This window comes from Drosophila novamexicana, unplaced genomic scaffold, assembly GCF_003285875.2.
Source record: "Drosophila novamexicana strain 15010-1031.04,08,12 unplaced genomic scaffold, DnovRS2.1 tig00000121-arrow-pilon, whole genome shotgun sequence".
Taxonomy (NCBI): Eukaryota; Metazoa; Arthropoda; class Insecta; order Diptera; family Drosophilidae; genus Drosophila; species Drosophila novamexicana.
In genome coordinates, this window is record NW_020824773.1 from 1072174 (window position 1) to 1095724 (window position 23551).

The window sequence follows — 23551 nt, forward strand, 5'->3', positions numbered from 1 at the left end:
GCTGCTGGGGCTGCTTCATTCAAAGTTTAGTTTTGATGCAAACGCAAACTTTGCGGTGCGACAAGCCAAACCAAGCCAAGGCAAGCCAAGGCAAGGCAAGGCAAGGCAGCCTGAGCACGAGTATCTACGTATCTACAAGTTGCAATCTCGACTGCTCGCTGCCAGGCAAAAGTTGGCATCCACTCATTTGATATTGAAAGTGAAAGAGCATATTTAAATATACTACAGAAACGGCAGCAACGTCTAACTGTATGCTGTAACATGTGAGCTTAATTTGTGTTGACAACGCCAAATGGGGCCAGCGTGGGTTCGGGAGTGGTACAAGGTGAAATGTTGCTACATCCGTTTCAGCTATAGAAATGCGCTTTGTAAATTTTCAAGATTTGGGTTAGAGATATTTACACACAAATACCCACACACACTCTTTCACACACAAAACATACAGAGAGCTAAAAATATATTCGTATGCTGATCCAAGCAGCGTGCGATGTTCTTATTAGACAAGTTTGTCACTTTTTTGCACTCATTGCACTTTACCTTAACCATTTGATTGCCCCTCAGCTGCCGTATCTCCTCCTGGGCTCTATCTGGGTCTCGCTTGACTGTTTCTAAGGTCACCATAAAATGCCGTTGGCTTCAGTGTCTTTTGGGCATATTTAATAGCCCAGTTTGTGAATATATGCAATTGGCTTTAAGCGTTAAATTTGACAGCTCTTTGACAGTTGCAATTTAAGATAGCTCAACATCGAATTCAGTTCTTAGTTTTTCAGGTTTTTTAAGTTAACTGCAAAAAGGTATTTATATAGTAAACGCATATAAACGGACAAAAAGACAAATGCCTCTTGCAAATATATTATTCAGATACAAAATTTGCTTCGGGACTTCATTCTAGATTCCTCAAGGTTGTAAAAGTTATTGAAATGTTTATCATATAAACAATTTTAATTGTAAAATTCTGAACTCAAAATAAATCATCTACCAAAAAAGCATAAAGTAGTGCTGTCAAACTCTATAAAGTTCGAGTTCGATTCTTCTTTAATTTTATGCCTAACATAAAATATTTATTTAAAATAGTCTAGTTAGAGCTGAAACTCTGTTTGGTATAAGATGTGATTAAATTGCAAGAATATAATCCACTCGCGGATTAAACAGTGTTGTTAAAGAAACAATTTGGCGACAAAAGTGTTGTTAAAGTAAATATAAACAGAAAGCAGACTCGCCCATAAAATCGCGTAAGCAACAAGAGCAATCAACTAACCACAGGCGCGCTGCAAAGCGAACAGTTCGCTGGACGTGCTGCATATAAGCCAGACGCCATCAAATGTTGAAAGGTGGGCGGGGCCAGGTCCCTAGAAGTGCACCTCATCAAATTTGCGGTGAATGGATGAGGGTGTGAACCGTGCGGTCGGCAGACAACCAATCAGATACACACACACACACACACTCCTGTCTGTGTGGATGTGTGTGTGGGTGTCCGGCCTATGTTTTATAGCCTGACATTTGACATTTTTATTAGCTTTGCGGCGGCGGCGTTTAATTACTTTACGCGCTGTGTACAACGGCAACCATTTTAATGCATTATCTACTCTGGACAGGATCGTTGTGGGTACCAGTGAGAGGACATCGAAAAGGACAACGACAACTGGCACTCGACTGCAGCGAAATGCAATTAAAATATGCATTTGAATTTTATTGCATAGCCTTAGGCGCACCAAAAATGGCAAATTTTATGCGTGAGCAGCTCATTAAACGGCATTTCCAAAAGGGTGCCGGGTCAGCGGTTGCTAAATGGAAATTTTGCCCATAAAATTGTGAAATTGCTGATAAGCTTTATTAAACTTAAATGCAGCTTTTCGGTGCAAGCTTAATCACTTGGGTTCGACCCGCAACACGGCGACTTAAGGGAACTTACAAAGTTTTATTCTGATTCGGTTAGCATCTCTATTTAGGAGTAAGCGTGGGTCTCGGCTTATTTATTTTTCAAGCAGCTTCCTAAAATATTTTGTGCTTGTTACAACAACATTTGGCTCTCGTCATTATCTTTACAATAATTTGTATTGACGTCTCGTCACCTTTTGTTTTATTTATTTATTATTAACATTATTTTTATAAAAATACATGATAAAAACCATTTTTGGTAGTGGAGATTTTAATGTAGAAATAAGCTCCTGTATGCTAAATTAAATGCGAGAAAGTAAATGACTCATTCATTAGAATGTATAAACAGCTTCATTAGACTTCTTAATTCGTTCTTCATCACTTTAATAATAATAATATTTAAATCAAGTTGTATTTACAATTAGTTATTATATTGGATTATATTATATTATGGGACGCAGAGACCGTTCATCAATTTTTTGCATTTATAAGTCTCATATACTATCACTCCGAAAATTAAGGTTAATAATAACGGCATATTTCTATTAGCTGTTTAGCTTTTCTATCTTAAGAGTACGACTGAAACAGCATTTTTATACCCGGTGTTCAAAGCTGTTAAAAAATCAATTGGCTTCAGTTCACGATCACATGATCTGATTGCATAACAAGCATTTCACGGTTATTGTTATATTTCTCATTAAAAAGCAACTTTTTAATTAGTTTTATCGGCTAGCTGAAGTGTAAAATGTGATGTAAGATTGTATAACTAAGTAGCGCTAATGTTTGATATAAGTAACGAGAAAGAAAAGCTATCTTCGGCACGTCGAAGATTTAATACCCTTGAAGACCCAACCTTTTTATAATGCTCATAGTCCTTTGCCTGTATCTAAGAATCACAGGGAAAATAGTTAATGCTGAAAAACAAAAATAAAATCCATATAACAACTAAATTTTCGCTCGATCGTTCCTTTAGCAGATATACGATTCCGATGTAAATAAGATTTTGCATAAATGGAGAGAGCATAGTACATGTAATAAATGCCAAGTTTGGTCAAGATATCTTGCAAAACAACAAAATTTTCATACAACTTAATTTTCGATCAATCGTTCAAGATATCTACAATGATTAATTTAAACTAGTGCACCAGAAAAAGGCACTTCTGCAAAGTTTCATAAAGACAGCCTGAAAGACTAGTTCACATAGAAACAGACAGACGGACATATATACTTTATGGGGTCGGAGATGTCTCCGACAAAAATATAATACCCTGTGCAAGGGTATAAAAATGATTCGCTTTAATACCATGGAAAATAATTAATGCCATTAATGGTTGAGCGAATCTTGCGAAGATCTCTATCTGAGAATGATTTTGAAAGCTTAGAACATCAAATTTTAATATTAATTTCTTCTCATTAAAATTTAATATTTGTCAATCATACTCAAATTCCGGCCTTATTCCGTGCACCTCCTATAAGCATATTCCATATTTTTGCCAATATTCGAAACAACGACTTAACTTTGCAAGAATCGCTTAAAAAATAACCTAAGCATTCTAATTGTTTATTGTTTAGTCAATTAGTAGACGACCTCGTAAAACGATTACATTCGGTAACTCAAATACACTAATTAAATAAAATATAATTTACGATAGAATATTTCCTGTGCTCATGATAATCACAGCCTTTGCCCACTCCCCTGGCGACATTTATGCCCATCATCTGCATCGTCAGGCGACAAATTGCATTATCAATGTGCTTGGCTTTAGCCATGGCCCAACCCCTGGCGATACCACCCGCAAAGCTCTTGTGCCTGGGCGAATAAAAAGCTTCGGCAATTTCACGTAATCCACTCGAGGCCAGGAGCAGGAGGCAGCAGTCTGGGCCGGGGTAGGGTCTGCTGCAGCAGCTACCGCCAGGCCGCACAGTGGGCGACGTCATTATAGAGCGACTGATTCGCCGTAGCATCGCGTCGCTTATTAGTTGGCACAACCAGCGTATGTGGCTGCCGCCGGGCACAATTGGTGGGCTGCCGAGTTGGCTGTAGAGTAGCCCTTAGTGCTCGACGCTCAGCCCTTTGGTTTAGGTTGCAGCGGCTCACACCCAGGAGCAGAAGGCTCGACTTGTGAATGCGATGTCTTGTGGCGCAAATTTGCATGCTTGAGTGGCAATTTCAGCTGCATGGCAATTGCTTTGTTAGGGTATTCAATATTTCATGCGTTTTTGACTTTAGAACGCAATTGAAGTGCATTAACTGGGTTGCTGGATAAACGGGGCTGAGGAATTAGTTTTGATTTGTTTACGCATAAAACTGCGACCGAGTGACAGGCGATGCTCAAAAGCGAACCGAGCTGTCAGCTTGTTTTACTGCTTATATCCGGTCAGCCAGACGTTGAGGGTGTGCGAGGGCGTGCACGTGTGTGTGCGTGTGTGTGTATGGGCACTGACAAGAAGTTGGATGTTGCTTTGGGCGACATTGCGACGTCTGCTGGCGTCTATTTGCACAACTTTTTCAACTCATTTCCGTTGCAGTTGTAGACAGTCACCCACACGCACACATTCCTCTTCATCCCAATCTCTCTGTTGTTCTGTTGCTCTTTCTCTCTCTCTCTCGCTCTCGCATGCTGTTCTGTGCCCAAAATGATTTCTGCAACTGTCTGAAAAGTTTTTACACGATGGTGCTGCTGCTGCTGCCTTGGCAGCCATTTTTTAGCTGGGGCCATTTTGGGCGGCCATTTGCAGTTCTGATGACAAGTTTTGAGTTCATATTTTAACTAACGACTGTCGACACACACACACAGACACATATGGAAAATGATAATTTAGTCAACATGGCAAGTTGCCTTTTTTTGTAGCGCTCTTTCTCTCTCTCTCTATTCAACTCTGTCTCCTTCTCCCCCGCTCGCTCTCGCTGTCTTTCTCTTGCTAGTTGTGTGTGTTTTGTATGAAAATTGAAGCGTAAAAATTAATGCTTGAGTGCATTTGTGCAAAAGACAAAACACACAAACACACACACACACACGAATAACAGACGGAACTGATGACGACAAGCAGCAAGAACAACACACCAAAAATATTGAGAGAGAAAGAAAGAGTGGGAACTGAAGCTACAAAATAAATAGTTCTGGCATAACAAACGTTTTTCCATAGCTAAAGAGCAAAAAGAATTGTAAAAAAACTACCAAAAATACTGTTTAATGCATTCCAAGGTATGCAAACAAATAGCTGCATACTTTCAGTGCGGCATTGTGGCGGAAATTAGCAAAAAGTTGAAGCTACAAGTTGCAACTAGGGAAAGTAGGAAATTGGGCAGGTTGTGATAATCAGCTTAAGGGCTACTCCAATAAAAATGTTGCTACTGAAATTGGTTAAATTTAATATGCATAATGGCGGTCAAAACGTTGCCATTTCTAGGAATTTCATCCAAGGTTATATAAATAAACAAACATCTCCGAAGAAATATTTAAAGCGCGAGTCAAAAGGGTTTTTGTTTTCAAGACAATTTATTGATGCTCTCCTAATTGTAAGCTTTGGTCGTATAGAGAAAAATGGGATATTGTTCTTCTTATTCTTTGCAATGACAGTTTGCTTCAAATCTTAAGAAGCTAGATACTCTGTTACGTAGGATATACGGGTTAGGGGGTCGTACCTTACGAACTCTTTTTGTTATTCATGTTGAAGATATATCCAGTAAATAGTTTCTAAGTTAAAAATTATTTAATTAAACTTAAAAATTGTCAGGTCAATTTTATTTTTCCTGCCATTTTTCTTTAAGATGATCCACCTATTTTTGATCTATGTCTAGTCAACATTGCTCAGTCCCACAGTTCAATGCAGACAACATCAAAGCTTTTTTGCATATGCCTCTGGAAGCATTTGAACTATCCGTAATTTATTGCAAAATTCCCCAGGGCTTGACCTGCTTCGTAATAATTTTTTTGTTTGGGATTTGATGAAAAACGACGCTTTGAAGTTGCAGCGAATTTGGGTTTAATTTTCATTTCGTTTGCGGCTCAACAACCCTCGCCAAAAAAAAAAAAATACATTTAGGAAACGTTTATCTAATGCTCAAGATCGCGGCTATGGGATATAGGAACAAGGTGGTGGCAATGCCGGCAATGGGGGTAGGCGGGTAGGCTGGGAACCTGCGCTGTAAGCATTTAACATGCAATTTGGCGCAGCTGCTGTGAAAAATTGAAAAGCCCCGAACCAGAACTCATAAATTGCCATTTAAATGAGGCACAAATGAAAAACGTCAAAGGCGAAGCACGCAACAAACACACACGCACACGCACCATACATACACACACAAACACACACACATACATGCACAGACATAGTCATATGCGAGTGCTTTATGCTTTTAGCCCTGTTATGAGCAGCTACCCGCGCTGAGCCTGGCCTAATGAGTAGAAACAAAGCAATATTTGCCAGCTACGCCCAAAATTCCGCACCAAAAATTCGCCAAGAAGAAAAATTACGCATGGAAAATGAAAAAAAAAAAAGAAACGCCAATGAAAATATTTACGGGCAGCAGCCAGTGTTGAGTGTGTGTGTAAGAGGGGAAAGGGGTTTGTTCGCTTACTGCCTTCATATGTAGCTTGGATGTTGATCAAAAGGCATGCGGCAAAAGGAACATGCACATAACAAATTAGCATGCATAAAACAACGCTGCCCCTCGCCTTGCCTTGGGGGCGTGTCAGCGGCTCAAATGTATGTAAGTATGTGTGTTGAGTGTGTGGGTGCACATAAAGCAATATTTATGCTCATGTACGCACATTTTTGGAGTAGTACCAAAAGGCTCCCCCGTTTCTCTTATTCTGCTTTCCAAATTAAGCATGGAAAATGCTCGTCGCTTTTATTAGAAATCAGCCAAGAAGTAGTTAAGAGGTTGAGGGGTGGAGCTGGGATGCGAGTTGTTCGCTCTGTTAAGAAATTGATAATGCATGGAGTGGTGGATTGTTTGGCATATATTGCATAAGCAGTCAGCACTTGAGTGCTTTTCGTTACGAATGCTTCGTAATAAAAATTCCGCACAAATCATAAAGATTGAAGCTGAAATTAGCAGCGACAGTCAACGAATATTATTATACTTCATGCCGTAGAACGTGAAAGCTGTTCAAGAGAAATATCAAAAGAAAATAATTTTCAACAAGCTTCAAATAGAAATTAATATGATATTGCTAATATCTAGGAAAGCTTGAGACAAATAAAAAAAAAAATATTGCTCTTAATACTGGCAAAAAAAATCAAGTTTAAGCCAGGTTTCATTTTTCTGTCAAAAGTTATGCCTAATATGTACAATATTTCCTTAACATGCCTGCTTAGCTTTTTGAAGCTCCTTTTACTTTTTATTTATGCATATTCCGAGATAGTTTACTTTTTGAAAATTTCACGTAAAAATAAAATGATTCAAAAGAACTTTTGTGAATTCAATAAAAACTTAATGATTTATTGATTTAAAATGTTTTCAATATTATCATATTAGTCTTCTGGACTTATTTTTCATTCAGAATTCGTTTGTATTTTTTCTTTGCCATTTATTCAACAGTCTTTCTTTGAGCCTCGATCTTAGATATTGTAAGAGCGTTATATATAGAATGCCCCCCAATCTGAAAATAAATATATATATTCTCTAAATGTTTCATCTACTTTGGCTTTCAAATAAAATAGTGGTAATTCGCCAACTCAACAGCATTTATTATCACGTTTTTGCAGGAAAAATAATTGATAGGTTCCAAATATTATAGTTAAATTTGAATTGATGTCAAGAGACGTTTACGCTCGTAATCATAAAAGTCAGACTAGCTTGTTCCAACAAGTTCTGAAGAGATACTCGACATATTGCATATTAAAAGTCAGATTGCAAAGCCAACAATCGTATAACTATGCCAACAAAGGGCACAGGAAAAGAAGACAAACTCTGCGGCTGATTACCTGCTGGGATGACAATCAACTGGCCTAAAAGTACGAAGCACTTAATTACAAATTCCAGAGCAGGGCAAAAGTCAAACGCTGGCAACAAAGGATAAAGAATTAAGGATATGAATTGCCAGCTCAATGATTCCACTGAGCAGCTGCTGTCCTGCAGGCTCTGATTAGTTGGCTCAACAAAAAAAAAAAGAAAAACTAAAGAGAACAAAGCTTCATTATGTACGAGTTGTTGTTGTTGTTGTAGTTGTGGGCCTGGTAACGTAATGAAGTCGCCAGCGCCGGGAAACGCTTCGTTTAAGCGAGCGCCTCAAATTATGCAACAAATACGTAAGCAGCAGCATCTACTTGCATATGCAGCGGTGCAGAGGGGTGGCGGGGCTGCAGAGGAAGGAATAAAATAAATGTGCATATGAATTTTGAAGAAACGGCAAAGGATACGCGCCTGCTGCCTGCTGCCTGCCAATGCAAAAGTGCACTTACTTACCAACACTAACACACACACATGCACACACATGCACACACACGCACATGCACATACAGAGTAAATTTATGCTTGTGTTAAAGTTTCTGGTGCGTGTGTTGGCCAAAAGTTTGTGCGCAAAAACTTGAGCAGCAGCAGCTGCGAAAATGTTCAGCACTCACACAAATTAAATAACAATTTTCTCTCACAATTTCGCAACGTTTTCGCTTTGGCTTTGGCTTTTCCGTTGCGTTTCCTTAACGTTTTTCTCTGCTCTAACTCCACATTTCTTTTTCTTTCTTTTTTTTTTGTCGTTAACTTTATGTGGGCGTTTGTGTTGACAATGTGTGTGGGTGTGGCTAAGTCTGCATATGTTAACTGGCTGCTTGCAAAAGTGGCTCAGTAGACTTTGTCGCTACTTTTTGGCCCCCTTTTTGGTTGCTCACCACGCTTGGCAACATTCTGTTGGCGTTTTGTTTACATTTTATTTTAAGTAATTTAACCAAATGCAGCAAAGTTGCCTCTTTTTCTACTTTTTTTTTACTAACTTAAAAGTTACACAGCTCGAAGAGAGAATTTTTTATTAGCTCTAAAGTGCAGTTTAATGAAGATATTTTTGGTTTCCTCATGTCTCTCAGTCCGTACGACTCAGCTGTCGCCACAATTTAATGCACAGAACTCTAACCTGAATGCTATAGTTTTGCAATGTGCAAAAAAATATCTATAAGATCTATCTCTAAAATCGAACCTTATCGAGTTAGATCCTATTTATTTGGCTTGAGTAGAAACAGACACGCAGACACAGATGCACCAACCAGCAAGGCTCAGCTCGTCACTCTGATCAGTCATGTAAATACCATTTGGGATCTGAATTTAATCCAGTTTTTAAGATTTTGTGACAAGTGCACATAAAAGGGGTATACGAGAAATATCTCTAAGCTTTATTTCAAATATATCTGGTTTGTTTGCTTTGTGTTTACAACTTATTTGGCAATTATTTGAGGAGATTTGACCCATTTTTATCTCCTTTCGCATTATCACAAATTTGATTGTCTCTTTTCATGTTATCGATAATTCTTATCGGGACCTACCTTTAATTAATATAAATATATAATTTTAGTTCCTAGTTTGAAGCTTTAAAAAACCTTTCACCAAATAAACGACCTTTGATCAAGCATTTCAATTTATGAGCGATGCAACTTGTAAAAGGGTCGTTAAAGTTTCAACCGATCGTCAGAAATTTAAGTCTATATAAGCCCCATTTTCTTCTCAGTATGGTTGTATTGACCGAAAAGTGTGCCACAAATTTTAAGCGTATTTGTATAAAGATCTTGCAAATTAGTTTGAGCCGGAAACTCCAACATTTTGACCAAGCATGGGTGTATTTATCGAAACGTGTGAAATATTTCTCAACTTAGTTCGCACCAAGATCTTTGAAAATGAGTTATTAAATATGGGTATTTATTTATTATTTCTTTTATGTTCTAGTTGTCTTTTTAATCGTCTTTCTTAATTTGTTTGGTTTTAATTGCATCATAGTTAACGCTATAATTTAGTGTATAATTTAGTGCTTATCACATGCGTAAATTTATAAATTTTATACGCTCTCATAACAGCAGCAACTGCCAACAATTGGTCTAGAGTTTCTCACTTGTGATGCTTCAACTTCGTCGTCTTCTTCTTCTGCAATCGACCATTATAAAAGAACCGGAAACTTTGTAGACTAAGAAACTTGCTCGACTTTTGCTTGGCAGTTCCTTAGTTTGTGCTTTTTTCTTTGTATTTTGTTTAATTTTAGAAGCAAACACAAATACGAGGCGAACTACAGGTACAAGTACTAGTACAAGTACAGTGAAGCCATTTACCCCAGGGGGCTAACGTACACACAAATTCTGACTTGTCTGATTCGCTCTCCTCTCCCTTCACACTCTTTCCGTAGTAAATTTAATCTATTGTTGTGTATGTTGGTTCCTCGCGCGTTTACAGGTTTTATCTGACTTATTTGCTACCTTTTCACCTGCTGTCTCTGGCATATCCCATATCCTGGCGTCTTTGACTCCAGATACTACGGCTGCCAGGCAATCCTTTCTGGCTGCCACTTGATAAATATGACTATTTTACCTTGCCAGTGCGAGTTCCCCTCTCCGCTCTGCGTCTTGCTTAGTTGTTTATTTGCGTAAAGCGTTAGTAGCAACGCCTCTGTCATCTTTTACCGACTCTTCCTGTCGAGTCCTGGTCCGGACTCCCGACAGCGTATTTTGTTTATACAGCACTCAATTTCGCAGTTTTAATGACAAAATGTCTTACCTTCAAATTGCATGCGATAGAGCATTATAAGTGTGTGTGTGTGTGTGCGTCCATATGTTGTTCACTCCATACAATCACTTCTCTTTCGTCCCTCTCCTTCTTTTTGACGCCCACTTGAGCGACTTTGTTTGATTGCTTTGGCCGCAGCTCGGGCGCAATTGTGAGCTGCCATGTTTGTATTGCACTCGAGGGTTCTAAGCATGGGCTGCCGGACCTGCTGCTGTCAGCTGCCAGCCGCTTAACCCACAAGTTGTCAGAGAAGAGGGGCATTGGAGGTGGCAGCAACCAGCACTTGGCAAGTTTTATTGTCTCAGTGTCCACTTAACTTTCGCCTGAAGACAACTTAATGCTGTCCCGCATTGAAATGAGAGGGAGAGACAGAGAGAGAAAGAGAGAGAGAGAGAGCTAGGGGAATTGTGCAGCTTGGAGCTGACAATATGAAATCAAAGCTATTCGCATTTTCTTTAATTTCCGGTCGTATGATTTTCCACTTTTTTCCAAAGAATTCAAACAGCAACGTGTCCGTATTCAGCTACAGCTGAACATTTTATTCATGGCGTATACGTAATTTCTCAATGCCTGAGCGAGAACTGATTGGAATTGGCTCTGCCTTTGCCGAGTCATCAATCATGCGTCGTTTTTCCACACGCCCAGGCAAAGATTTGACAAGTGTCAATGCGACAAGATAGAGCGCAGAGCACAAGAGACAGACAGAGACAAAGAGAAGCAGAGATAGAGCGGGAGAGAGAGCGCGAAAGGGAGAAGAGTCTTTGGGTAACTTTTCGAAAATCACATGCAAAGTAAAATGTCGAAGTTTTGACAGGCTGCGTAGGGTTGGGGAGGAAGAAAAAAATTCACACAAAGCTGAGATGCAAAAGTTTTCATTTGTTTTGCAACGTGCTGAAAACTGCTGTCAAAGTTTTTAATGTTTTTAACTCGCTGCTGTCACCTGCCAAAGCCCCAAAAGTAGGCTACATAAACTGCGAGCCAGTCGGCGCTGAAACAGTTGTCCCATTCGGACTATAAATTACACTTGGCGAAATTAGTTAGCACATTCGGGGCAAAAATCTGTACCTGATCAAACGCTTTGTGTTTATTTTCTTAGAAATATATACTTTACGTATTATAAAACAAATTTCACCAAATAAGAATTTATTTAGAGCTTCTTTTGCTGTTTACATGCCTGAAGCAGGACTCCTTAATATAGCAGGCTTTTAACTTTACAGTTTATAGAAAGTGTGCTTTATCTTTTCTTTAAGTGTAGGTATAACCGAAATAATTGAAAAGGAATTCAATTCGCATTAAAGATATATTTAAAAACAATTCAAAATGAATTTTCACAATTTTAAGAGCTACCTGAAATATTAGAAAAGGGTAGGATATGCTGAGAGAATTTATAAACAAATTGAACACTCCTAATCGATACTTAAACCAGGAACATTGCATTGGAAATTATATGCTGCCTGCACCCAGAACATAAATCATATTAAGGCGTCTCTCGTTCAGATGGGAGTTCATATTATACTACTATTTCCACATAATCGAAACGCTATGCAGCTGAGTTCACATTTGACTTACCCTTGACGGAAACGATGACACTTTGAAGCACTTCGAGCTTCTTCTTGTTGGCCAGAGGTTGGCCCACGCACTTGTAGGTGCCTGCATCCTGGTACATGACATCCTTGAGTGAGAATTGACCCGTCGGCAACGAGCTGCCGTAGCCTAGGCCGCGCAGACGTGCTGAAACTGGATCCAAGTGTGACCAACAGCCCAGGGAGCCTACATTAAAGCAGAGAAAACATTAAAGTCGTTGCATAATTCGACTTGGTGCCATTTCTAATTTAATTAATTGACTATGCCAGGGCACGCAAGTTTTAATTTCTTTAATTGACGCCGAAGTCGTAAACAACAAAAAGCTTCCACTGCCATTTGTCAAACAGAGGATACCTCCCACAACCTCCTTACACCCCTGAACCTAACAGATATTTCGATTGTGCCGTCGTTTGTTGACTGCCTAAAAGTGAGCAAAGTAAATTGCACGTATAATTAATTTTCAATTGTGCTAATTAATGAATAGAGCTCCGTACGGCGATTGCCAGCGCAATCTCTTCGATCTGTGCCTCAATTAGTGGAACGAAATCTAAAATGTAATTAGATACCCGACGCATCTTTCAGTGGAGCTCATTTCTTCATTGTCAGCGATTGTACTCAATTGCTTTGATGTTCTAAAAAAAATAAATATCAACGCGCCGAAGGCTAAATACCCTTGTTGACATATATAAGGTGAATTTAAAAACTCGTAATTGTTGAGTTTGTTAAATATATCTTTAAGAGCAGACAATATTACAGACGCTTCTTTCTGTAAAGCTGATATGGTGGTGGAATGTCTTATTTTGCTTATATATGGAGCATAATGCAATTCAATAAATGTCGAATTCGGTCAAGATATCTTGCTAAACAAATATGTAAGTTTTTCAAACGAGAACCTAATTTTCACGACAAGTTATGAACACTCTCTACAAGTGTATAAAAGTATTGCTTATACCTTCTAGAGGTAGACAAGGGGAAGTAAATATATTGTTTGCCTGCCAAGCTTTTAATGGGATGTACGTTTATTTTACATTTAGGGAAAAGGAGATAAATAAGACAATAAATATTCGCTAATAACATAGGCCTAAATAAAGTTATTGTTCCGCCTTATTAACTACATATGTATATAAAAAATAAATAAATGGACATGCATTTGCGGCAAAATTCAAAGATAGAATTTACAAATTTGTCATCATTTTTGTGGTGATATCTATGTATTTTCATAATTTTGGAAGCCTATTTCACTAACACAGAGTATCCTTTTTTTATACTTTTGTTGCCGCAAGCTTTAGAGTATGCTATAAAATTGCCATACCTTGTGGACACTGCAGTGTGACGGCGCCGCCAAGCTGCACCTCAAGTTGCCCCTTGTTGGGATTATGAGAGGCAGCCGCCACGGAGACATCCTGATCATCCGGTTCCGAAGTGACATCCACCGAATCATCTGTAAATATTGAGAGAAAAAGCATGGGAAAATGTGTGAAAATTTATAAATATTTAAAGAGTTTCGCTGTGGCACACATGTGCAGGGGCATAAAATATGATAAGCTTGTCAGCAATTGTCAAATGTGACAATATTTCAATGACAAGAAACGCTGGGGATGGTAAGATGGTGAGGAGTTGGATGTTGGCAGTTCTTAAGCAAAACAAATTGCGTGCCGCCTTGACAGGATGTGGGCGACACTTAGGTGGCACTGAAGAGCACCTGAGTCATGCTGCCGGTAGCTGACTGAAAGCTGCACAATGAGTTGGCACTTCCGATTTGGCGTGATTTGACCGACTATTGAAGTTCAGCGGTTCAGTTGAACTAAAAGTGAACATCGCTGAGCAGGCAACTGGAAAATTGACTGAACTTCACGCAGCAACAGCAGCACGAACTCATAAATAAATACTAAGAATAAGAATAAGAAGCACGATAAGCAAAAGACATTACGATGCTTCATTCTAATTTCGTTGCGAGCAGAAAATGACATCAAATTTATGCGACATATTCGCATATTTTGTGCTTAACAGGGGAAACTCGAAACTTAGGACTGGGAACAGGAAACTGGGAGCCGGCAACTGCGGGAGCTGTGTGGTGTTTGTGGTTTGGAGCTGAGTGCGTGTCGTGTTTGCAGTCGTGACACGAATAAACAGAATGGAAAACTATTTATTATTTTAAAATGAGTTATCAACACAATGTCCGATATATTTTCTATCGTCAAAACAGGCACGCAAGTTTGGCGGTGGGTCAGCTTAATAGAGATTCAAAAAAATCTTTTTCAATAGAATATTGCTTTGGTGAAAAGTAAAATACAGCATAACAATCACTCAATACGAACAAATTAGGGCTCTCGACATCCCATGTCAAAAGTCAAACTATAAAGCTTCAATGGTATAATAGCAAGAATATAGCCAACTTATCGTCGAAGCGACAATATATTTGATGCACCAGACATCTCTTTTATCAATGTGGTCACCATTTTAGCCTTATTCAGTAATGGTTACATTCTGTGGCTCGTGTTATTTTCGTGCCGTGCTTAAAATAATCTGTGCAGGCATCTCTTGTGTGGTGTGCTTTAAATTTCAGGCTGCCTTTGTGTCACATACTTTATGGCGCTGTTCATATTACATATAAATTACAATTTGCGTTGACGTGCGCCTAAAAGTATGCAGCGTGGGCTTTTGTTTGAGAACGGATATCATAACAATAAGTTGCCCAAGTGGATGCCTGGGCAAAAATCATGACAAAGGACCCCAGGCAAATTGTCTGCTTGTGTGTGTGTGAATGTGTGTGAGTGCGTGTGTGTGTGGCAAGGGCTCTGGGCGCACGTAAGTCTTACAAAGTGTCGACTACTTATCAAGGCCGCAATTCGCTGGCATTTCAAATGTCTGGCAATTTGAGGTTGCACCTCAAAGCGCTCATAAAATTAGCCCTCGCCGCATCGCCCCCAACCCCTGCTTACCCAAACGGTCGCACAATTAACAAAAACTACTAATTACAGTCAGCGGCCGGCGAGTTAAACGAATCCCTTTACAGAAACGCACCCCAGACACACATTAAAGAAGTGGCGAAACCCTTAAAGTTCCATTGCTTGAGCTGAGATTTGCACAAAGAGGCGAGGTGAGCACTCGAAACGCCAAAGTAATAATTAATTGTAAGCTCATTTCGAGCCGAGAGCCTTCGTCGCATGTCAATCAGTTGGCGTTGGACCTGGGAGTGAAACAACCCCGGACGCGGTCAGCAACCCCTGCGAGTTTTATTGCTGACAATAGCGCAAAATGTTGTCTGCGGGGTGTTGAAGAGCCAGGAAGCCGCGAAGGCGGTTAGGGGGCAGAGGCGTGTTGCTTAGTCAAAATCACGTAGTTATAAACATTTTTTATTGCTCGAGAACAAAAAAATATAAAAGACAAAGCGACGCTGCGCAAATTGACAAGTGAAAACTGGGGACAGAGAATGAATGCGAATTCCCTATCTCCCCTCCCTCATTTTCTCTGGGCTGTCTATAAAATGTCTAATGAGCTCAGCTCGACTGACAGACATTTGTCAATGGACATTGCTCGCGGCCTGCTCGAAGCCGCCTCTGATAAGAACTTGAGACTGCAAATTGTAAAATGGAAACTGGGAACTCGTCGCAATGGGGTGCGAGTTTGCTGTTGAGGGCCGTAATTTGAAAAGGAAAGCATTTGATATATTATGAAATTAGATAATAGTTAGGGGTGGCAATCAAACGGAAAAGCCAGGATGTAATAAGATCAGATAAGATATAGCATCAGAAGATTATGTTTTGAGGCTCATATGACACTTATTTGAAAAATGTTTACGCTTTTGTAAAGGAACAATATTAAAAAAATAAAATAAAATTATATTAAGTGTCTAGACCTTTTAAGAATTATATAAAAACTGGTGTTCAGGAAATCGTTTGAGTCAACAATTCAAATATTTATGCGAAGTCTCGGAAGAAAGCCAACTCCAGGACAATAGAATGTTCCATAGCGTTTTAATTGTTGCACTTATTGAGCTTTTGAACACTGAAACGATTATAATTCTTATATTCGCTAAAAACACAGATGAGCCCTGTAAAGCAAAGAGCTATTACTCTGACTCTTGCGATTCAATTGACATATAATGAGGAATATATCTTTTACGATCCTAATTGCTTCAGACTTGAGTATTATAATTATAATACAATTAAATAATAATTATAATTATTTGAATCAGTGGAACAGTCAAAAACCTTTATTTGGAGCTTCAAAATAAATGCATACTAAATAAGCTGATCTCAAACATTTTAAGTAATTTCTAAAGTTCTTTTAGCTCTTTATTCACTCTCTATTTAAGCCAAACACTTCAGACTAGAAGTTTTCACACAACTTTATTCAACATTTTCTCAAGTTCCCCACTTCACATTAACCCACCCACTGCTAGCTGCCCACTACCCACACACACACACATGGAATAACATAATTCCCAGCATTTGTTCAACACATATTTTGTTCGATGGACATTCATAGGAATGAAGCCCACCCACAATCGAAAGGAGGAGAAAAGAAAAGCAAATAAACAAAAGCAAACAAATGTGCATCAAGTAAGGTCCATATGTCATTATAGATGAGGGGGTTATTGGGTCGGATTGATGGGTCGGCGAAGACTCGTGAATGTCTTCCACATGGCATATAAATCCGGAGCAGAACAACAGAACGGAAACAAATATGAAGAGCAAACAACAAACACTAATGCAAATAAGAGGCATCAATATGCCAGACAAAGAGGATAAGAGTGTGAGAGAAAGTGAACGAAAGAGGCAGAGGGATACAGCATATTTCAGGCTATAGACACACAAGGGGTAGCAGGCGTTGGCGGGTTCTAGTGGGTCTCGCCACCAATCATTAATCATAAAGCATCATCATCAGCATGTTGGCGTTGGCTTCAAGTAGTGCCACTCCGCACAACACCGCCCCACCGCGCACCACCACGCCCCGCCTCGGGTAGCCTGAAGGACTGTCAAGTGCGTTGGGTATGGGCTGCGCCGCCTGCCAAATGCAGGCCAGTCACAGCAACCCGAAAATCCGCAACCGGAATCCGCACTCTGCTTAAGCAGTCAGACAGAGTGTATCAGGCACATCAATATGTCCATACACACACACACACACACTCACTGCTGATTGAGTGTGGCTCGACTCATAAATCCTTCAAAGCGGCCAAACGCGCATTTGCTGTCGCTTACACATATTGAAAAGTTATTAACTTGTTTTCGTACGCATTTCGCTTTCGTCTTGGTCAAAATTGGGCTTGGTAAATACTACCTATATGTATAGATAGATAGTTATATATAAGCTACTTTTCAGTTTTCATTAGCAGCACGTTTCATTTTCGTTTTGCGTCTACAAAAATGCATCATCATATTTATTCATGAATATGAAGCTGCAGCAGCAGCAGAGACTAAGGCAGCAGCAGAGGCAGCAAAGGCAGCAATCAGCTTAACTTACAAGCTTCATAAACAACGAGCACGGGTGGGTGGTGGTTGTTGGTGGTGCATGCCTCGTGAAGTGGAAGCGAATGCGCTCTGTGGTGGGTGCATTTGATTGCGTTTGTGTCTTGGTTATAAATTTTAATTTTTTTGCGCAGTTTGAGCTTGTATAGAATTTTTCACTATTTTTAGTAGAATATAAAGAATGTATATTTTTTCAGCTGCTGCAGATGCAGCGAGGGTGTGTGGTGGGTGGTTGGTGGGGTTGCGTTTATAGTCTACGCGATTAATTTACAATGAGCTGAATTTGAAGATGATTGCTCTGGATGTGATGTGCACAGCAAAAAGTTAAATAAAAAAGCATAATAAACAAGCGCAAGGAACGCGCATGAAGATTGGATATGAAGATGAAGTTATAAATAAGCGAGAACATAAAGCGAAAGTCATTCAAAAGATATTTAAATGAAACTGAGTGTATGCGAGAGATGAAAGAGAAACTGGAAAAGTGCTTAAGACTATATAAACAATTAAAGAACAGTTTAATAAATCACAAAAAAATGGTCAAAAACAAAGAAAGAACAATCGTTAAATACATATATTTTTTTGATAAATCTAATTTTTGAAAAAATTTATATTTTTTAAGATACAGCAGTAGATGTACATTATATTTTTTCCCAACATTTGGCTCATCGAATAATATCGATTTTAAGACTTTGAGATTAGACAATATATCCCTTGCTTAATTCGAAAGCTTAAAATAAAATAAAAAATCAAGCAATCGAGATTTCCTAAACACATTTTAAAGTTATAAAAATATAATTTTAACACTAATTCCCGCTTATTTCAGACCATAAAAATTTCAAGATTATTATCCTCAATGAGTTTTTAATATTTTTGTAACTTGCCGGCCAGACGGAACGAATGCAAAAAAAAAGAAAGAAAACCCAAATGAGTTTTGGGTTTCATTTGAAGCCAAATAAAAACAAGTCAAATAAAAGTTTATTGCAAATCTTTTTGGCTGGCTGGCTGCTTGGCTCCTCAGTTACCCCGAAAGGAACCTTGGCCAGACCAAGGGCCACACATATACCGAAATGTAATCGCCGGCTATAAAAACAAAAGCAGCAAACAGAAAACTAATAATCGTGCGCGCCGATAAACACAGAAATTCAAGCGGGGCCCCGGAAGGTCCAACATGCTTGTGCTTCAAAGGGCGGTGGGGCAGAAGGGAGAGGATGGGAGAGGTGGGCGGCCAGATGAAATGCTTCATATCGCGCTGGAAGAAGCGAAAGAACTTAACGATAAAGTTAAACCGCGATAACCAGCATGACAAAGGATAATGTATAACATGCGCAAGGACATTGCCGATTAGCCATAGCCGCCAGTTGAGGTGTAAGAAATAAACGGGGAAAGAGCGTCGAGGAAGAGACAAAGAATGGGGAGGCGAAAGAAATGCTTACGATAGCATGTAAAATTAAATTTTATTGTAATGCCCCTCAGAGCCAGCGGACAAATGTGTTTTTCCAATTGGGGACTTTCTTCTTCTTTACAAAAAGTGCCCACATTGTTTTGTTTTCGTGTTTTTCTCTCAAAGCGAGGTGGCCAATATATATGGGCGGGGCTAGTGGGGGTTGCAAGGCCTAGTCAGGGGATGAGAAATTCAAGTTTTCTATGAATTGCATTTTTTCTAACAGTTGGCTGAGCAAATTAGTTTAGTGCTGGTTACGAGGTCTTTGTTTGATGCGAAGCTACCACAAAGGTCCCTGCGGAGGTATTGAATAAGTCGCTATGGAGACTATATGTTTGATGGTGTAGGAAATACAAAACCGTCACATAAAATCTATTACATCAATTATAATTAAATATATTAAGCAAGAGCCATGGTTTGGAGTACGAATACGAAATCCGAGCGATGTTATATGAGTAGGTTCTTAAGAGTTGAAATGAAATTAATATTCTTTCAGCTCCTATTTAGAATCGTTGAAAAATTAAATAGGGAACAGATTTGATAATTGGTTTGGCTTTTGACAAATGCTTGTTATTAATTTATCCATAAGATTTAATAAACCTCTTTATATTTGCTTTATTTTTAACTAAATTATTCTCCTTGATATTCTCAACAGAAAGTGCGGAGCAAATGATTTAAGTTAGCAGATAAATACGAACGTTTTACACAAATGGAACGACTTTCTCTTTGTGAGTAGCGGAACACCACAAACTAATTCCGCACAAATCGATTTGGCTGTCGAAGTTGCTTTGCACCCATTTTTCTAATCTGAAACTTTCACTAATTGCACTTTGTTAGCCAAACATTAGAAACATGATGCAGGCCACTCAACATTAATTAGCCTCAATTCGAACTTTAACTCATTAATGAGGCTGGCAAACAAACTCTGCGCCTGGGCATACCTGGACTCCCAGGGCTCAGTACATGTCGTTGACTGTGGCCAATCGCAGATGCGTCTTATTCACTGGCTCTTTTTGCTGCCCAGTCTCGCCTGACGTACGTGTCAAATTAGCGACGTTTTAACAAGCTCAGCGCGTCCGTAAGTCGTCAGTTTGTCCCTGTTCGGGCGCTGCATGATAGCAGGCGTGTCCTTCGTCCGGCTCTGCCGGCAAATCAATCACGTGAAAGTGGCTAGCGCAAAAGTTTGAGAAACTACGTCAAATTGCCTACTTTTGTAACCGTCGACAACGGTCGCGCTGTTGACTTTAGCCGTTCGTCCTCAGCATGTCCTAAGCATGTCCTGTAGTTTTTGGGCGCTGCCGTTGTGTGGCACGCTGATTGCTTTTTCATTGCATTTGTCAGGCAAGCCGTGTCCGCTGTTTCCTTGTCCCTGTCGACAGCAAAGTTTTCTTTTGCTACCTGTGCACCGTTTTCCAGCTCAATGGCTGCAGGATGCTGTGGCGGTAGCGTGCGGCGGGAATGAAGGTAGAAAACATATCGTCAGCAATTAAGCGCGCATTCAAACGTCTGTCTCGGATTTGGGGTTATTTTTTTCGATTTGCTGCCAACGGATGCTTAAAATCAAAACGCGATTTATCAGTTTTCATGTTTTCTTATTTCCCACCGCTTCATTTGCCCGCTTGGGGACCTGCAGTCCTTTTTTTTCACTGGGTTTGAGGGCTTAAAATTTTGCAATTTTCTTGGTTTTTATTTCAAGCGCCATTTATCAAAGCTCTGCAGCTGTTTGCTAGTTTATGACAGCTAATCCTAGCATCTACTTTATCTTATAGATATTGCCTTCAAATTTATCTACACACATGCACACACGCATACCTAGTAGATTTGGGTAGGCTTCAATCGTATATGCAGACTGTTGCCAGCTCGATTTGCCATTTGGCAGTTTCGTAAACGTTTTACAAATTGATTTATGTGCTTAACATGTTGCCATGTTTGTAACCCCCAACCAGCCCCGCCAAACGTCTCTCACAATTAGATTTCGCTGCAAAATCAACGGCAAAAGTTTTCGACAAGCCTCACAAAAAGACAGTAAGAGAGGGAGGGAGGCTATACAGGAGAGAGAGAGAGAGTGAGAGAGAGAGAGAACGCTAGAGGAGAGGGATGAGATTGGCTGGACGGCCTGGCACATCAATCATCGATAAATGTCGATATGTCGGCCCTTGAGGCACGGCTGGCTGTTGTTTTTGCCTTCACTTCTTGGCCTCTTTGGGCGCTTTTATTTTTATTAATAAAGCATTTGTTTTCCCATAATGAGCAGCGACAGCCGCCTGTCAGGATGCTTTTCGCATTTCGCTTTGCCTTTTCGCCCCGTTTTCTTGCTAACACATAAAAATTTCACCGTAGACGAAAAATCTCTCCCCAGGGTCAGCTTGGGCTGTGGGCGTTACAGTGCCTGCGGCGGCATTCGCATAAAAAAGTGGCAACACTTTGTCAAGTTGTTATTACCAATAACATTTTTTCTCTTTGTTTTTGCGCTTTGCTTCTTTTGCTATCGCCGTTCGCCTTTGTTGTTGCAGTTTCCGCTTTGTGCGGCTTCTGGCAGTCATTTTGTGTTTGTCTTGATTGATGAGCGCGAATTTTACGCATTGTGGAGTCTGTGCGGTGGGAGGGCTCTCCTATTGATTGGCTTATTCCCATGGATGCAAAGTGGGCAGCGAAAGTGATCTGCAGTTTCGTGTCATTACGAGCGAGACTTTACGAGCTGGATTGCACAATTGTGCAAATAAAATAAAGAAACTAAAGTTGCCTTTCGAAGCTTAAGAATTAAAAACTATGATAAATCTATATTTTGGCTAATTGTTCGCTTTAGATAACCGGTTAGAATCCACCTTACGCCGGTAACGCAGTTTCACAAGTAATTACCGATTCCAAACATAAACCAAACCATATTATTTAGAGTACGTGCTCGGCTCAGGAAATTTTTATTTTTTATTAAAAAATAAGTGTCCTGTATTTTTCCCGTCTGTTCAAAAATGTTTAAACAAATTTAAATGTTTACAAAAATGTAAATATGAACATTATCGACTTTGAATATTCTAAAATATTCTCGGAATTGATCCAAACTTCTGCCAATATGTATAAGATACAATATTTTTCAGAAATTTTATTCTTAGAAGGAAGCCAAATGAGAATTGATTCACATATCCTTTGTAGATAGATACATTATATATGTAAATTTGGCAAGGTTCAAGAAAAAAACCCAGGTCATAACCCGAAATTTAAGGCGAGGAGTTCGATCGATCCGTAACTTTTTTTGTAGCCTTGATGGTATTTTGCTTTAATCCAACATATGCACTTGAATAATTTTAGAGATATATTATATAATACAAAAAGATCAAGTAGAATTTCAGAACAGTTGGAAACTCTATCTACAGACATATACATATCGCTTATCACCTCTAATTGAAAATTATTCCATCAAGCAAAATCTACAAAATTGGATATAAGAACTGTAAGGCACATCCTCGAACTCTTAATTAGATAACGTTTAAGATTTACGAATTTAAGCAATAAATATAGTTCTAATTTATGTTGATTGTACTTGGATTCGCTCTCAATGAAGCTGATCAAAAATCAAATTGGAATAACTTCGATGCGGAAAACAGCTTTTTAAAATAAATGAAATAAATAACAAAGGTATTGAATTATCTTTCTAAAATAAATATTAATTTACATGTGCGTATAAATATAACACGAACCTTACCGATAACAAGTTTTTGTCTCCAGCTATCCATAAATACCATATGTTTGCATTTATTTAATAAAAAATTAGGTATAACATTGTCTAAGACCTAGCATGTATTATCGAGCTGACCAAAGTTAAGATATCTAAAACGATGACCCACTAGTATGCATATCAGGTGTATAAGCTGTATTTTATATAATTATTGTAGTTATTTGTTCAAGTTAGTGAATTAATATGCTTATCCCAACCAAATATTTATATTTCATGTGTAAAATATTTTACTTTAATTTTATTTTTAAAAATCTATTGGGTTGTGTTAGGATTGTCTAGAAAATATGTGACTCGGTCGCAAAATGACTTATAGCCTAAATATACACTTGCACTTTTTCAGCTAATCAAATTTGATTTTCGCTTAGCGGCAAACATAAATAAATAGACAAAAAAGTTGTTGTCCGTTTGCTTTTAGGCAACAACGCGACATCGTTTGCTAACAAAGTGGCGGCTGTTGGTGGCATAAATTCAATAAAAATAAAAATATTTACAAGCATTAACACGCGTTCAGCGCGTAAAATGTGCCTCAAACTGAGAGCTCGCAGCTCAAACACAAATCTTGAGCCACAAAACGGGAAAATATTGACAGCAAAATGGCGCGTAAGCATAAATAGTGTGTCGGTGTGTGTGTGTAATGGCTATGAGGGGAAAATGGAGGGGGATGGGAGCTGACAGTCTCTGCACAGACAGAGGGTTGACAGAGTCGCTCAGCCACACACCCACTCAATGCCAATGCC

At 39.1% G+C, this 23551-nt stretch overlaps 1 protein-coding gene across 1 annotated transcript in view; it reads right to left on the bottom strand.

The window, feature by feature from the left end:
* LOC115758095 overlaps positions 1-23551 on the bottom strand; it is a 140115-nt gene that overhangs the window by 6371 nt on the left and 110193 nt on the right. Inside the window, exons 8-9 of the mRNA XM_030698617.1 lie at positions 13482-13610; positions 12155-12355 (exon numbers count right to left, since the gene is read on the bottom strand). Coding sequence (XP_030554477.1) covers positions 12155-12355; positions 13482-13610 — 330 coding nt within the window. The remainder of the gene's footprint in view (positions 1-12154; positions 12356-13481; positions 13611-23551) is intronic.